At 34.1% G+C, this 17,350-nt stretch overlaps 1 protein-coding gene across 16 annotated transcripts in view; it reads left to right on the plus strand.

Annotated features, from left to right (window-relative positions):
* Positions 1-17,020, plus strand: part of KCNC2 (potassium voltage-gated channel subfamily C member 2) — a 171,922-nt gene extending 154,902 nt beyond the window's left edge. The window contains exons 3-7 of one of the 16 annotated variants that reach the window (XR_012518410.1): positions 5,890-6,817; positions 7,218-7,321; positions 8,876-9,040; positions 14,736-14,830; positions 15,896-17,020. Coding sequence is in view for 15 of the 16 variants with exons in the window: in XM_039472444.2 (XP_039328378.1) it covers positions 5,890-6,817; positions 8,876-9,040; positions 13,882-14,018 (1,230 nt within the window). In the remaining variant the exon portion in view is untranslated. Of the gene's footprint in view, positions 1-5,889; positions 6,818-7,217; positions 7,322-8,875; positions 9,041-13,309 lie in introns of all 16 variants that reach the window. The other 15 variants (XM_039472451.2, XM_074402544.1, XM_039472453.2 and 12 more) reach the window with 15 other exon arrangements.
* Positions 17,021-17,350: the final 330 nt, after the last annotated feature.

Genomic DNA, 17,350 nt, shown 5'->3' on the forward strand with positions numbered 1-17,350 from the left:
GTCTATCAATCATGGGCATTTGGGTTGGTTCCAAGTCTTTGCTATTGTGAACAGTGCTGCAATAAACATACATGTGCATGTCTTTATAATAGAATGATTTATAATCCTTGGCTAAATACCCAGTAATGGGATTGCTGGGTCAAATGGTATGTATTTCTATTTCTAGATCCTTGAGGAATTGCCACACTGTCTCCCACAATGGGTGAACTAATTTACACTCCAACAGTGTAAAAGCGTTCCTATTTCTTCACATTCTCTCCAGCATCTGTTGTCTCCTGATTTTTTAATGATCACCATGCTAACTAGTGTGAGATAGTATCTCAATGTGGTTTTGATTTATATTTCTCTAATGACCAAAATTTGGATAAAGACAATTTGATTTTAGCAGCAGCCTCAGAAGAAACCAAATTAATTCTCAGCTCTGCATGGACCTGGTAGACAGTGGCCTCTATCTGCTCCTACTTGGCTGGACTTTGAGGACAGACTTACCAGTGAAAGAGATTTTATTTTTCTCTCTCTAGAGATCAGAGTCCTGTGAACAACTAACTCTTGTTAATTCTGGCAAAATTAGTGTGTAAGACATGAATATATACAAAATTAAGACCAGCTAAGTTTATGGTATTGTAAAAAAGAATAAAAATTAAAAACTTCCAATTTATAGTTTTTATGGGTTAATAAAATCAACTTAATGGTCACTCAGAATAATCAGGCTTAACCTCCTCTTGGTTATTACTTACTTCGAATTTTGTTTTAATATTAAACCTAGAATGCATGATTAAAGTTTCTGTACAGAATTTTAACTTTTCAGACATTTATGGAATGAATTATGATTTCTCATCAGCAAAACCTCTGCTTAATGCCACCCTTACACCCAGCTATAACCACTCCTAAAAACAGAATGTTCCTATTCATTCGTTAGTTGTAAATAATGAGAAAGAATGGGATTACACTCTGCATATTGTTGTTCTGCAGTCATTTGTTTTAAACTTAATACGATTCCTTGGAGAGCATTCCATGTAAGTACATGTTGTAGTACCTCATTCCTTGGAATGCTATCTTATAGACATACCATCAATTGAGAGACAGATATTTTTATTTTTCAATTATAAATAATGCTTCATTGAATATAATTCTATGTGTTTATCCTTGTAGTTTTATATAAATATTTTTCTACAGTAAATTTCTAAAAGTGGAAATTTTGGCTTAGGGTATATTGCATGAACTTCTAATACTTGAACCTTTAAAATTCTTGTAATTCTTTAGTCTCTATTTTATTATTTAAGGAAGAAAAGCAACATGAGCCTAATAGGAAGGAAGTATTCTCATTTGGAAAATGCAACTTATGTAAAATTATAAAAATGAATATTCCTTAGTACTATATTTTAGGTAACTTATTTTATTGATTTTCTCATGATGTTAATTTTCAAATATTAAATTATCTCTCTGACTTCCACTTACAAAATAGAGATGAGCTTTTTTTTTTTTTCATCCTTTATAGTTTGTAGTATAGGCTGCTTTTTCTATTGTAAGTAATAGGAGGATAAAGCAAGTTTTAAAAGACAGATTCTGTGTTGGCTCCAATGGAATTTTTGCTTACCAAATCAACATAATTTTATAATTTATTCTTTTACTAATTCCACAACAGAGACTGAAGACCTACTTCTTGCTTTAAGTCAAGGCCCTGGGGATATAATGTTTAAGTTTCTCTGAGCAACTTGTGGATATGTGGAATTATTGACAAAAGTATGCGAAATTGCTGCAGTATTAGTAATCCTGGGCTAAAGTTGCACAGAGAAAGGACACAGTCTAGTCAACAGTTTTGAAAAAGTGAATAAGCATTTATGAATATGCTATAGAGCTCAATTTCATTTATTTTAATAACAAGAAAGAGAAAATGAGGAAAATAAAAATGTACCTCACTTTTCTTCATTTCTCTTTGCCTATTATACATACCTAGAGATTTGCTTAAATATTTGCATTGAGGTAGATTGACATGAGGCCCTTCATTCAGACCCTGGACTATGAGGACTTCCACCCCATGGTTGCGGATTAGAAAAAAAAAAAAAAAAAAAAGAGTCCTGGGCACTCTCTGCAACGAAATACATGCACACAACTAATGGAGAAAAATGTGTCTACTCATTAGCCTCACAAGCCAATATTGTAACAGGGTATTTTATTTTGAAACTCCCTGGAATGATGCATCAGATCTGTACATTCAGTTGACATGACACACCTTGTCTGGAGAGCTTTCTAACATTTTAATTATTTAAAATACCTAATTTTATTTTTAATTAAGATCTGGGGGAATTTTGGTCTTATCACAGGGAAAACAAAGAGAGAGAGGGCCGTGTGATTCTCTTCCCCATTTTCTTGCTAACACACAAGCTCCATTAAGAGAATGAATAAAAGGTGTTATTGACAACATTTGGACCAATAAGCCAGTTCAATTTGCTTTTTAAGTTTGGCTTTTTTGCTCCAATATTCATTTTTCATTGTTTGATTTAAATTATTTACCTTTTATTCATATCATTTTCCACTGGAATGTGGTCTATCTTACTCATTTTCTCATTTGTTCTTTCATTAATTCTTCCAACCTTTTATCTATCTATCCTGCCATATTCAGTACTAACCACAGTACAAGGAGCAAGAAATACAAAAAATGAATATGACATTAGTCCAGTCCTTAAAGATTTCTCAGTTCAGTGAAGAAAAAAAGACAAATAATCTCTTCCCCTCCATTTCTTTCCTTTTTACTTTCTTTTTCTGAATGTTATTCAGTCTGACCTCATATTTATCCATTTAAGCTCTGCTCACCGAGCCAGAAAGAAAAGAAAACATCTTTTATATCCAAAGAGCTTAGAATTAAGTTCAGATAAAGTGCATCAAGCCTTTGCTAATGCAACCCAAGTGTTTGCCACTGGATAATTCCGAATCCGCAAAGCTCTTGGGTCACCCGTTCATTTGATACTTGAACTAAATTGCTAACAAATTCAGTTCCTGTTCCTTCTTTGGGAGTCTGTAGCTTCCCAGTATCTCCAAGAATGTTCATGGGAGCTACATTTCCCCTTATTACCTGTCATTCTTATTTATTACTCTACATTTCTTATACCTGCTACATATCCTGCCTCCCATGGTTGACTTCTCCCCACTTTTTGTCCTCTGCTGGCCTAATACCTTCATTCCTTACAACAGAATCAACAGCAAGGTCTTTTTATAAAATAGCCTTATGCTGAAGGCAAAACAGAAGAAGCATCATCTCAAAATTTAATATTCTCAATTGCTATTCTCAAGTTCTGCTACTGGACCTGTGAAGGAATTTCTCATCTGCTGGACTCACATTTTCAGCTCTTCTTCCTTCTCCTTAGAGACCTTTCCCTTTTTCCTCTCTTTAGAATTCAACCTCAACTTCGAAATTTCTATCATGTTATTTTCAAGCATACTTTTGTTCTTAGAATCCTCCTATTCCAGATTATGACTAGCGTCTTTAGCTTTCATAAATAAAAACACTGCCTCTCTGGCTGTTTTGACAGACCCTCTCTCTGTTGCCCAGGCTGGAGTACAGTAGCACCATCAACTCACTGCAACCTTTACTTCCCAGGTTCAAGGGATTCTCCTACCTCAGTCTTCCAAGTAGCTGGGATTACAGGCATGTACCACCATGCCCAGCTAATTTTTGTATTTTTAGTAGAGATGAGGTTTCACCATATTGGCCAGGGTGGTCTTGAACTCCTGACCTCAAGTGATCCATCCATCTCAGCCTCCCAAAGTGCTAGAGTTACAGGCAAGAGCCACTGCGACTGGCCTCTCTGGTTGTTTTCAAAGCAAAATAACCATCTACTTCTGAGATGAATGTTGTTTTATTCTCAAAATGCAAAGTTGTTTTCTTTTTCAAATATTCTTTCATTTTCTTCTTAGAGTAAAAATATTACTATATATATTTAAATATGATAGAATTACATAAAGTATATAATATTACAGTAAAATATCACTGTAATTGTAAAATAAGAATATTTGAAAAAGGAATCAACTTTGGTATTAATCTGGCAAATTTACAAAGTACTTAAAAGCTAAAGATACATAGAGTTATAAAAACAGCAAAGTAGAATAATACAAATGCAAAATTATGATGTGATTCTTTAAATATTGCCAATAAAAATATTGGTAACTGCAAGTACAGAATGACTTACATAAGCAAACAACTATTGGTTTTCAAAGTTTTGTGTCTTAGAATTGTTTATACGCTGTTCACATGTTTCATTTATGCACACGTATTTGCATAGAAGCCAAAATTTTGTCAAAATACACACAAATATGCACACACACAAACATCTCATTACTAAGGAGGCAGTGAGCTATGAAGGCTTTAGGAAGATTCTTTTGAGCCTATAAATGCCTGAAATACTTTAGTCTAATGTAGGGATGGTGAAGAGTATAGTTGGAGGGTAGAAGTCAGTAGGTACATACTGGCAGGACTCTAATGACAAAAGACTTTAGGTGGAATCAGAAATAAATGTGACTCCTAAATCAACAGGATTAGATTAAGAAGTAATTTATGAATCAAGGATAATTGATTCTTCCTCTGAAAGATGTTAGCTTTTAATGTATACATAGGATCTTAATGATACTGTTACAACAAATGATTGATTAAAAAAGAATAGTATATTTATTTGTACAAAGTCAAAACTGAAGGACAAAAGAATGCTATTATCTTATAAAACGTCTGGGAAAGCGAATGGTCAAACTATATTACCAAAACTTAGAGCAGCTGGAAAATGTGCATGAGAGAGCAAGTTAAAGCTATGGAAATTACCTGCCTTAGAATACTATACAGCTGATGTGTTAACTGGCACACTGTAGAAGTTCCATAATTTGAGTGGTTCTTTAAGGCAGATAGCCACAGTCCTAAGATGTTCAGTAAGTAAGAGAGCAGAATCTGGAGCTAAACTTTTCAGGTTAGTGACTCAGGCTTATCATTTTGTAGTTTACGACCATGGAAAAGTAGCTTAAACTTTCTGTCCTGATATCCTTGAACTGCAAAATGCAGTAGGAGGAGTAGTGCTGTTATGAGGATTGATGTGAGCATCTGGTACTAGTAAGAACTATATGAGTGCTTTTAAAATTATTCCGTATTGGTAGGTGTATGTGTCGTCATGTATTATTGGCTGGAAATGAATTGAATTTAAGAAAACCTTTGCAACTTTATAGTATGTTACTCTAACACTTTGAGATCCATTTTCAAGAGAGGAATACATTGTCATTTAATTTGCTCCTTTACTGGGTTTCTCTCCTTTCAGTCTTATTTCTTTCCCGTTAGATTTGCAATTTTGGACAAGTCTCCACCTGAAGTTGATGTAATTTACATGGCAGTATATACTGCAAAGATTTTTTTTCATCCTGATACCTTATGATATCCAGAATATTTTCTATACAAATAGAAATCTATAGTTCAATTTGGGTAGCTTCCAAATTTCTATCAGTGTCTCATTCGCCTTATATTAAAAAGTTTAAAACTTGATCATATGCATAAAGATTTCTAGGATCATAAACTGTTGTCTAAATATCTCTTTTGTTTTGGTATGTTTTCATTTGCAATTCCTTTACAGGGATTTTCATGTTTTCTTTACAAGTTATATTTTCTTACACAAAAAACTCAATAAATTATATTTCAACATAAAGCAAAACTTTGTATCTATGAGCTGAAAACAGAACCTGAAATACTCTAATTAATGTTACATACATGTATCTTCTTTTGCTTAGGTCATACCCCAAGTGAAACCTCTAAATATGCTGCTATTCATTTTTAATTTACAGGGATTGTTGCTTTTAGATTTGAATCAACATATACTATCTATCAGATCACTGTGGGTTTTATTTCTTTTTCTTCTACAGTTTATTGCTTTTGCTTCTTTATTCTTCATCCTGGTTTCAATTACAACTTTTTGCCTGGAAACACATGAAGCTTTCAATATTGTTAAAAACAAGACAGAACCAGTCATCAATGGCACAAGTGTTGTTCTACAGTATGAAATTGAAACGGATCCTGCCTTGACGTATGTAGAAGGAGTGTGTGTGGTGTGGTTTACTTTTGAATTTTTAGTCCGTATTGTTTTCTCACCCAATAAACTTGAATTCATCAAAAATCTCTTGAATATCATTGACTTTGTGGCCATCCTACCTTTCTACTTAGAGGTGGGACTCAGTGGGCTGTCATCCAAAGCTGCTAAAGATGTACTTGGCTTCCTCAGGGTGGTAAGGTTTGTGAGGATCCTGAGAATTTTCAAGCTCACCCGCCATTTTGTAGGTCTGAGGGTGCTTGGACATACTCTTCGAGCTAGTACTAATGAATTTTTGCTGCTGATAATCTTCCTGGCTCTAGGAGTTTTGATATTTGCTACCATGATCTACTATGCCGAGAGAGTGGGAGCTCAACCTAACGACCCTTCAGCTAGTGAGCACACGCAGTTCAAAAACATTCCCATTGGGTTCTGGTGGGCTGTGGTGACCATGACTACCCTGGGTTATGGGGATATGTACCCCCAAACGTGGTCAGGCATGCTGGTGGGAGCCCTGTGTGCTCTGGCTGGAGTACTGACAATAGCCATGCCAGTGCCTGTCATTGTGAACAATTTTGGAATGTACTACTCCTTGGCAATGGCAAAGCAGAAACTTCCAAGGAAAAGAAAGAAGCACATCCCTCCTGCTCCTCAGGCAAGCTCACCTACTTTTTGCAAGACAGAATTAAATATGGCCTGCAATAGTACACAGAGTGACACGTGTCTGGGCAAAGACAACCGACTTCTGGAACATAACAGATCAGGTAAGGCACGACTTCAAATGCATGTTATTAAATGCTTTATAGACCAGTATGTTTCTTAGGCAGAAGGCAGTCATTCTCATTTTCTGCAAACGCTCATGAGTTTTCAGTCCTAACCCCTTCACAAAATGCGTGTTTGTGTCAGGCTTATAGATAGCTAGACTGTAGCAGTTCTAAATGAACCCCAAGTAGAAGACTGCATAGCTGGTCTATAGAGTTTTCCTGCTTTAGTGGGAATGCCTTTTGCTGATGGTGCCAATATTTTCTTTTGCCTGTTTGTTGCTTTTGTGCCAATGTTTCTTTGTTCCCCTGCACGATGTGATGGTATGATATTGGCCATTTTCCATCTTTCATCCTCAAAATGTTGATCTCCATATCGTTTGGCTTGGTGTGTTTGTCTCAGTTTTACCTCTGCCACATGGTGCCATGCATCTCAACCTAATTCACAAGAAGCAGTTATTTAAGAAGAATGGATGCTTACATTTCAAAGGCCTAAATTCCAAACAGGTGATATGGAAGATAATCTTTTTGATAACAAAGCTCTGACTTAGTAATATCCTGGAAGATGGGTTAAATTTTCATTGTTCTTAAATTGAGTAGGTTATCTCATTATAACTTTGATGAAGCTCGATGCCATGTAATATAATTAACTCACCATTTTTCAGGGGATAGGTGATCTGCTTTGGCCACTCATTGGCAAGCTGAATTTCTCTGTGGAATTCCTTTTTAGGCATTATGTATTGGGCTCTGCTCTCTCCCAGAACTGAATTTTGAATGATTAATGCTTGAGATTAGCTGAATCTCTGATTCTCACCATTGTTATAGACAATGTAGAGTTGATTGACTAGAAATTGACATTCAGCTGCCAAAGTGATAGTAGTGTCTCCTCTTGTCTACCGTCTGGTAAAGATAAATTATTTTGCAGATTAAACAATTTAATTAGCTTTTACCCTACTATGAAAACTTAAGGTTTATTGATTCCCCATAACCTCAATATATTTCATTTTTTCTTATATAAAAATAACTTATGGTGATTTTATGTGAATAATTTTGCATAATTTAGAAGTAAGATCAATGAACAAAGCAAACTAACAAAAAAGGAGGCATCGTTTTCATAGGTCCCTCCTTAGCTTCTAGAAATTTAAATGAGTTAAAGGGAAAAAACAATGTGGCTGGAGCTGAAGTTTATCAGTGTTCATAAGTTTCATTCAGAGTCCTTATGCTCATTTAGTAGACTGCTATGCAAATTCTGCTAATATATATCTAAAAACTGTTAAGAATGTATTTATGAAAGGTAGAGTTTAGTTGGTGTTGCTGCTCTCATCAAACCGTTCTCAAGTATCTATACAGAGCCCTTAAGAAGGGCATTGGAAAAGAGGACACACTATCATCCCAGGTAAACAATGAAATAACAAGCTAGTATGTAGGCCAATAGGATGTGGAAGTCTTTGGCAAGGATACAGAAGTAAACAGATACTTATTTCAAGGACATTTGGAGAATCTGGCCTTGTTCCACTGCATGCTCAAAAATATTTTGCCGCTTCAAAATTGAGTACCTGGACGGAGTTTGTGTGCTTTGGAATAATTTTTATTAAGAATTTTGGGGACGATGCTTTTAGAAATTAATAAAAGCATGTCTCTTAAAGAACTACACAGACAAATTTACTTAAGAAATTTTCTTAAATAGGTTCCATTTTTAAATACTCTTTTCAGAGTAAATAGATAACATTTCAAAAATTATAAGACAATAATCTGTGTGCTATTTCATTATCACAGTTATTTTGAGTTTGTATTAGTTGTGTGAAAGGCAATTTCCTATTAGATAAAATCCAAAATGGAATTAAAATCTCCCAAAGAACAGTTCTAATCTTTTCAATACATTTCCATTTTGCTCCATGTAATTTTTCATGAAGAGTGATAAAAATTCTTTTTCTTATTGTGATGTGATTCTTGTGTTTTGTATATTGAGTGACTGGACTACCAGCATTCTGTGTAAACTCTCTGTACTGTCTCATTTCCTCATTCATCACTGTCTGTCAATGGGCATGGTGCTGTGACCAGTGTTATCAGGTGACGACAGTACAGGAAGTGAGCCGCCACTATCACCCCCAGAAAGGCTCCCCATCAGACGCTCTAGTACCAGAGACAAAAACAGAAGAGGGGAAACATGTTTCCTACTGACAACAGGTGATTACACGTGTGCTTCTGATGGAGGGATCAGGAAAGGTAGGCATGCATTTAATCAGATCATAACAGGTGACTTAGCAATAAACTGTTGGAAATAAATGGAGTAATGTAAAATGCTCATTCATCATTTTCTAGGAGAGACTTGCACAGTGCTCTTTTCCTCTCTCTATTACATCTCTCTTTAGAAACATGTTAAAATACATAGTAACCTACATGATTGTCATATCTGAAAGGCATCTTGTCCTTTTTTCTCTCTTCTTTGGTTTGCCATTTGTCTATGGGCAGAATTGGAATGGAATGTGTAAATATTAGATCGCTTTTCCAATTACTTAATATAATGTACTCAGCAGTCATTAAAAGTTATCTTTTTCATTACAACAAATAAAACTCACTAATTGGCTCTGCGCACATATTTGATGAGTAATTCATGACTTTAAAACAATTATAAGGTTTTTTTTTCTCAAAGTAAAGCATTAAACATTCTCTAATGTCTCTTACCCAGTACATGGGTAGTTTTTGGCAGTGGTTTATCTGAGGATCTCAAGTTTGCAAAGGTCCATGATCTTCAGTCATATGGAATGGTACATCTAATCACTTGAGAGTCTACTCACAAAATGCACTTACAGAATTTTTCTTCAGGACCAGTAATAAAAAATTCCATTTATTACTGTTTTTGAACAGACATGCACTGTGTCTGACACCTAGAAAATAATAAGTATTGAATAATGAATAAAAATTGTGGGGCAAGCATCTTTGTTAAGGAGTATATTAGAATATTGAAGCCCCACTGATCATGGGGGTCCTTTGTCCTTGATTGTATCACTGCCTAAACTATTCTCTAAAAGGTTTTTTATTCCCTTTTGAGAAACTTTACAACCTTAGGACAATTGGGATATTTTCCTCAACTTTAAGAATAATCTTGTGACAATTATAACCCACTTTTCTCAAAAGTGGTATGCTTTATTATTAGCTTCCACTTTGACAATTCCAGTTGCTTTACTGCCACAGTCATTTTTCCTGTTTGTTGACAGAATAGGGAAATAACTATAATGATTTATTATGGTAATTGACTGAATTTGAATAAAAATCCACTATAAAAGTTTCATAGTAGCACAACTGCATTTAAATAATACTGTGCTTAGTTGTTATGCATTGGCGTTTCTCCCTATTGAATTCTTTACCATTTTAAGTTTCAAATATTTATTTTGTGATTCCCTTTTTCTTTGAAATATTTTATTGCCTATGTTGTACTTCTCTTCATTTCTTTTGATCACTTTAGATTTCTCTTCTCTGCTTCTGTGCCTTTGAGACTTAAAAGAGGAGACAAAGGACTCTTGTTCCTTCTGGGAATAATATTTTAAATACTTTTCCATTCCAATTACTCCCATTGTTTGCATCTATTTCTTGCACCAAAACGTATTTCAATCCTTTCAATAGATTTATTTGGTTGTTTACTGTTTTACGTTAGATATGTGCTAGAAATATTCTTTAAATATATTTTGAAGAGTGAATACACTATCAAACATAGTATTTGAGCAAAATATATGTACATACGTTAAATAATAGTCATCATATCAAACTAATATCTTATGTAGAACATGTTGTAATTGCATTGAGTATCTTAAATCATTATATGCAATGTATATACATGTTAAATTTACATTTTTGATCAGCATTCAATAAGATTATGTGTTTAAAGAACTCTAGAATAGTTTTCTTCTATGTTAGATAATATTTTAAATTTTAAACTGTCAAAGAAAAAATCACAAATAAGAAAAGACTTTGCAAATTATAAGGCACTATCTAAATACAAAGTTTTACTATAAAATTGCAAAGTTTTACAAGCAAAGCAATTAATAAGATATTTAGTTTGCATGGATAATTTATACATGCAGTCTTATTTCACAAATACAAATTCTTTTTATTAGCGAGAACATCTTTGAAAATTTATTCATTAGCTTTTTATTGTTTGTCATTTCTTATCATAATCAACTCTTTTTCATTCTTGTTTAAGTAGTTGATAGCTATATGTTTTTTCCTACTAAGTCTGGTAATATTTCTGGCTAATTTCACTTAATCTTTTCAGTGGGTTATCTTGTCATATCTACCACAAATTTATTTATTCTCCTGTTTCCCTTTATGTACATTATAGATTACTGCTGTTACTTCTATTCATTTATTTTCTGTATAATCCTCTCATTTATCCCTCAAGTTGGTCTCTCTGCTGATTTGATTTTAATATTTAAAAATCTTCCCTCTATAAGTGAAAATAAATTACTGGATTTCCACCGAATTCTTTTTCTAACTAAAAATAAGAATATAATTGGACATATATTAAGAAAACTTTAAGGATTCCCAAAAGAGTAAACTCCCAATACTTAGAATGAATGTTTGTTATTTTAGGAAAACATATTACATAAATTATACTCATGAATAGCACATGGGTAGGTAGTTTTAGTATTGCCACAAATAAGCACATGCTCTTAAGAATTATTTGAAAGAATACTCTGTATCTAGATGTTAGTTCAGAATAAGCTCAACAGTGTTTTTTCTCATGAATTATATTTTCAGCCATTCCAGTAAAACCTTAAGCAAAATTTTCTAATCATAAATGAACATGTAGAATAAAGAAAAATATGTATATGAGTAAGATACAATTTTACTAACAAATACTTGTTAATAAATTACAAAGGAAGCCTTTTCAAATAGACACTGAAATTATAGTCATTAAAAATATAGGAACTAGAAACGGAATAGAATATTTATATTAAATCTATAATTCAGAAAGATAACATTTAGAATGGCAACCAAGTTTTACATATTACTGGCATGAACATTATAAAACTGCCAAATAGAATTTTAACTTTCTGGGGGTCCTGTAGGAGCAAGGAGATGGTAGAGAACAGACTTGTAAATCTGTATAATGATGTGTAAGTATTAACAGCCCATTTAGTTCATGCACATTCACCACTTTGCCTTTAATCAAAACCAATCAATGTTTATCATCTAGTTTACATTTGTAGGTTATACAGTCAACTTCTATGGCACAGGATAATTTTTTTCTCTAATTCCCAAAGTTACATTTTCAGTCACTTTACAAAAGAGCAGTAATAACTAATCTTCAATGCATGTAAAGATTTCTGTTTAGGAACAAATTACTTGCAATTCTTAAATATTATTTAAGATATCCTCCCACTAACTATTCTATCATTCACCAACATAAAATGAAATATATACCACCTCCTATGTTTCATAGCTCAGAGTATTAACAAAACATTGGCAGATAATTATTTAATAAGCAGAGACTATGTACTAGAGAATATTTATTATAGTTAATGGATGGCAAAATTTTCTACAAAATCTCAAAGAAAGCAACTAGTCTGCTGAAAGCTAATGTGCGTGCAGTGCAGGTGGCGAGAGGAGGGGAATGTTGATCATTTTTCTTTTTATCCAGTCCAGCTTCACCCCATAAGACAGCTTTACCCCATAATACAGCGATTATTGAGATCCACACCTATGTCTGTCTTGGCCTCTCATACATAAAATAATCAGGTAAATCACTTTTCTCTTCCAGTGAAAGGAGGAAAGCTATTCATGGCTTCTTCTCTGGAAGTTCCATGAAAAGACTGAATTAGAGAAATGAATAGCTAAAAGAAACGTAAGGAAAAACAATGGACCCATTTTTTTTTTCTCACACGCTCAAGTACATCGAGCTCTAATTAGAATCCAAAGAGTAAGTCATATAGTGTAAAGGAGACAAGTAGTCCACTAGAATTGTATCTACTTTCTCAATGTTGGTCACCAAAAAAGAATTTCATTTTCCTTTTCTATAACAGTTTTTCAAGAAAGCTGTCAGAACATTCGTTTCCAAGGCTTCACAGTATGACTACTTTTCAAGTCAATAGTTGCCCTGCTTTAAGACATTTCACTTCAAAATTTATAGTACGTGCTTCTCACCTCATTTAACTGTCACTAGTCTTTTGTAATAAAAAATACTACAGTATACAAATGTTTCCAAAGGTGACCCTGACAGGGTTGCTTAAGTAGCTAAGGAATAAGGCTAAAGTTTGTGAGAGCATTTTTTAATTCTGTAAGTTCATGGCTATCATGAACAAGAGATCAAGGTGTGATATAAAAGAAAGAAAACATGAATTAACACCAAATTATTCTCAATTCCTGGGTGGGAAGGTGGGGGGGTGGAAATCAGCTGAAAACATGTAATCAAATTCAGACTTATTTCACTGAAATTATGACTCAATTTATATTTCATTCATTTTCTTTTTTTTTCCTTTACTTTTCTTACCCAAGGAATTAGAAATGGGCATTCCATCCTACATCACCTGGATAATGGCACCAAATGCCATTATTTAAGAATCATCTTTTAACCCTATAAAGCTGGAAGATTAAATATGCTGGAAAAAGAGTTGTCCATTTAAACTTAAGCATGCTTTATTAGCTTAGGAAATAAAAAATGAAAAGAGAAAAAGTAGCCTACTTATTTCTCTTTTTTTCCAGAACATATTCTGAAATTTAAAAATATTAGTCAAGCTTATATCTTACTTAAGTTGCTTTGCCTAACTCTTAAATGAGTTCTAGTATTCGATATGCCAAAAATACATTAAACCTAACTATAATCTGGGAAAAAATAGATTTTGAAGTATTGTAACCATAATTTATTATGGCTGGTTTAATCTTTTCAAAATGGCAACTACAATGAGCTTTGTTTTTTTAGAGCTATAAATTGTCTCAATATTAAATTCTTTGTAAACAAATTCTTCTTTGAGCTTGGAAATAGCACTTTTGATTACCCTGCATGGTATTATTTGTCTGTCTATATTCTGGTTGAATTCAACTGATGTCTGTGCATTTTTTCATAAAAGGATATGAAAAATCCCGAAGCTTAAACAACATAGCGGGCTTGGCAGGCAATGCTCTGAGGCTCTCTCCAGTAACATCACCCTACAACTCTCCTTGTCCTCTGAGGCGCTCTCGATCTCCCATCCCATCTATCTTGTAAACCAAACTGCATCAGTCGGCTAAATTGTATTAATTCAAGTACTGTTTACCCCATAATGGAAATAATTAAATGTAGAGTTACTCCAGGCTCCATTAATACAGTATAAATCTTGCATGATACTACAATTTGAAGTCAGAAATGCCACTTGGGTAGCTAATGAATCTTATTCAGGCTTTAAAGATTGTCTGAAGTAGTGCTAAGACTTCTCCTATTAATTGCCCTGATCTTTTGCAATAAAATGACAGATAGTGTCAGATATTGACCAGTACACTAATATATAAACATATCTTCAGGGAGATATATTTAAAACAGTGTGCTTCCAAATGCCAACCACTTCGTTGGAACTTTATTTCTTGTGACTGTAAACCATTCTGAAGATGTATGGGATCCTATCTTGATTGCACACAACATGATTTTGGTCAGCTCATTTGCATGGACCATCTTGTCTCTATCACCTGAAAGCAATGTTGCAGAGTTCGGGGACTGTGGATAGCTCAGGATATGTGTACTTGCATTGAACCATCCTGCTGATATAAAAGCATTGGTCAACTGTTCTGCATGTTGAATTGTGGGGCAAGGAGGGCAAGTTTCTCCTTGACATTTTTTTTCTTATTTGAAAGAATTATTTGTTTTAAATAGTTTAATTTCTTGATTAATTTACTTTTCTTCAAAAATGCTGTATTGGAGTTCTGAATGTCTCTGGTTATTTGCACACAGATAACTGCAAAGAGGTTGTCATTACTGGTTACACGAAAGCCGAGGCCAGATCTCTTACTTAATGACTTGGGGAAGGCACAAAACATGAGAGAAAGGTAACTGCCAGCCAGGCTTGCATTGTTTAGCCAGGAATTGCTGCTTGGTACTAGACTTGCTTTCCCCCTCCCCCCCGCCAGGATTTATCATCATTTTCAGGGACAGAGTGGCAAAGCTCTCATGTCCTTTTTTTTTTTAAACCCTTTTATTTTTATTAATTATTTTGTGCAAACATCAAAAGTCATTGGTGTTCACAGAAGGTTTTTTTGACTAGCCTTAAATTTCTGAATCAAAAGATTAACCAGATTTTCAGGCAGTGCTTAATAAGGTGCTTTGTCCTGTATGTTGTTCCTGTCTGTCTGTCTTAGCTCCCTGTCTTTACTGTATATGCCATCTGTCTTCATGAAGCACAGAAATGCCTCTGTAAGATATTCATGATTTTAATATTGAGTCCCTTCAATCCCTGCCCCATACCTATTTTTTTGCTATTTGGAGCAGCCTCTCTACTTTGTATACAAATTAATGATGCCCTGTAGACTACCTAAGTTAATCTGCACTGTAAATCTTTTTGATAAGCAGGGTTTAAGCAGCAATTTCACCATTGCACTGGGTTGCCTGCTGCAGTGTCAATTCCTACTGCCTAGCGACCAGCATTCATTACTACACTCTAACAAAATCCTTAGGGAGTCATATTCAATCTGAGTGGAAGAAAGTCTATTTATGCTTTCCTATGAATTCAACAGCAATAGTGTGTCTGGTCTACTGAGCATGTGAGGGAAGAAAAATGCCGTAATATAAGTAGAGGGATAAATAATATTACTAAGGCATAGGATCCTTGAGACTGCTGATTAATTCCTATTTCTCGTGTTTACTTTTTGTTAGGAAGACAGTTGTCGCTTTTATTATTGGCCATGAAACATGTATTACTCTATATCCTGAAGTACTAGAGCATGACCTGCATGTCGGAGATCTTGTACAGCAATGTATTTATCCAGACATAAATGTGTGATATTTAGAGACACAGTGATTCTTTTGATAACACCACACATAGAACATTATAATTACACACAAATTTATGGTAAAAGAATTAATATGCTGTCTGGTGCTGCTGTTATTGACTACAGTGTTGTACAGAATTTGTCATGGATTTTTGACTGCTGAAAAAGGGATAGTGGAATTTAGCCATACAAAGGACTATACTGGAAACAGACTTCTGCTGCTGAATGTGCCCTGATGTGACCAGGCTGCACTTGGAAGAGATCCCCGCGTCTTCATGAGGCACTAAAAGCTTATAAAAGAACTGTGGCTGGAACTCACCTGGTGCTCCCCATGCGAGTGCTCTGCTTGTAGACTGGCCAGCGTCCATGAAGCAACTGTAAATACCAACACATGTGCATGGGTCAACAGTCTTGGCCATTTCTCATCAAAATAAGCCAATTCATGATCAACATCTCTGAAGTTCTAAGTAAGGCCCACACTTCTTTGAATTACTCTTCATGGGCCCACAGTAGGTTGTGCTGTGAATTACCTAAGGCAGTGATACTGATGTAGTATAGGTCTGTCTTAACTTCTCTTATTTCTACTTTGTTGGTTGAATCTATGAACTTGATCATATCATTTTCTTATAAATCACTTATGTAATCAGATTGTCAATTATGTTGTGAAATTGTTAGTATTCATTTCACAAAAATGACCTACGTTTAGTCACACATTTGTTTAGTTCTGGGAAACTGTTATAGCTTAAATGAAACTCACCAACATTATTCATAGTTTAAGTCTTTTATCATTATTACCTCAATTATAAATATTACAAAAATATAATTCTGGCAATGAGAGTATTTTTTTATTCAATGATCAAGGATCAATGTCAGTATATAGTAAAATATTAATTAAATTATATCCTAAAATGTATATTTTGCATAAAAGAGATATTCTTCAATCAATTAATTTTTTGTGAGTTTTGTGGCAAATGAAGCTTGTACTTGTCTTTAAAAATGTTGTAGTTAAAACTGTGTAAGTTTTTTTCATCTTGCTTAATCAATACTTCCTGAGTCTATTAGTTCCCCTGGGATTCTGAATATAACATATATTATTATAAACCCCTGTATCGTGGACCTTTTGTGAACATTTCAAGGCGCATGCACAACCTTGGTAATAACCAGTGGAAATGTAACTAATTGAAATGAAGAATAAAAGGCAAATGAGCTGGGGACAAACTTGAATCTTATTGATTAAATTACTCAAAATTCTCTTCTTGGCTCTTTTCTTTGTGGTGCAGTTTTCAACAGACTTTACTACTTTTATGTTTTCTGGTATCACTCCAGATCCTAGTATGCAACAAAGAATTTGGGATAAAAGGATTTAACAACATGCACAGTTCTAACTATATTCAAGTCTTAGGCATGTAGCCAATGTTTTCTTCTTCTTTCATCTGCCTACATTACTCTCCTAATTCTGAGAATTAAAAAGTATTAAATATTATGGCAACTGACATTTACAAAGCATTTAGATTAGTGCTGAAATTTTCTTTTTTCCTATAGAGATAGGGATCTTGCTATGTTGCCTAGGCTGGTTTCGAA

The sequence above is a fragment of the Saimiri boliviensis genome, chromosome 7, assembly GCF_048565385.1.
Source record: "Saimiri boliviensis isolate mSaiBol1 chromosome 7, mSaiBol1.pri, whole genome shotgun sequence".
In the NCBI taxonomy this organism is placed as follows: domain Eukaryota; kingdom Metazoa; phylum Chordata; class Mammalia; order Primates; family Cebidae; genus Saimiri; species Saimiri boliviensis.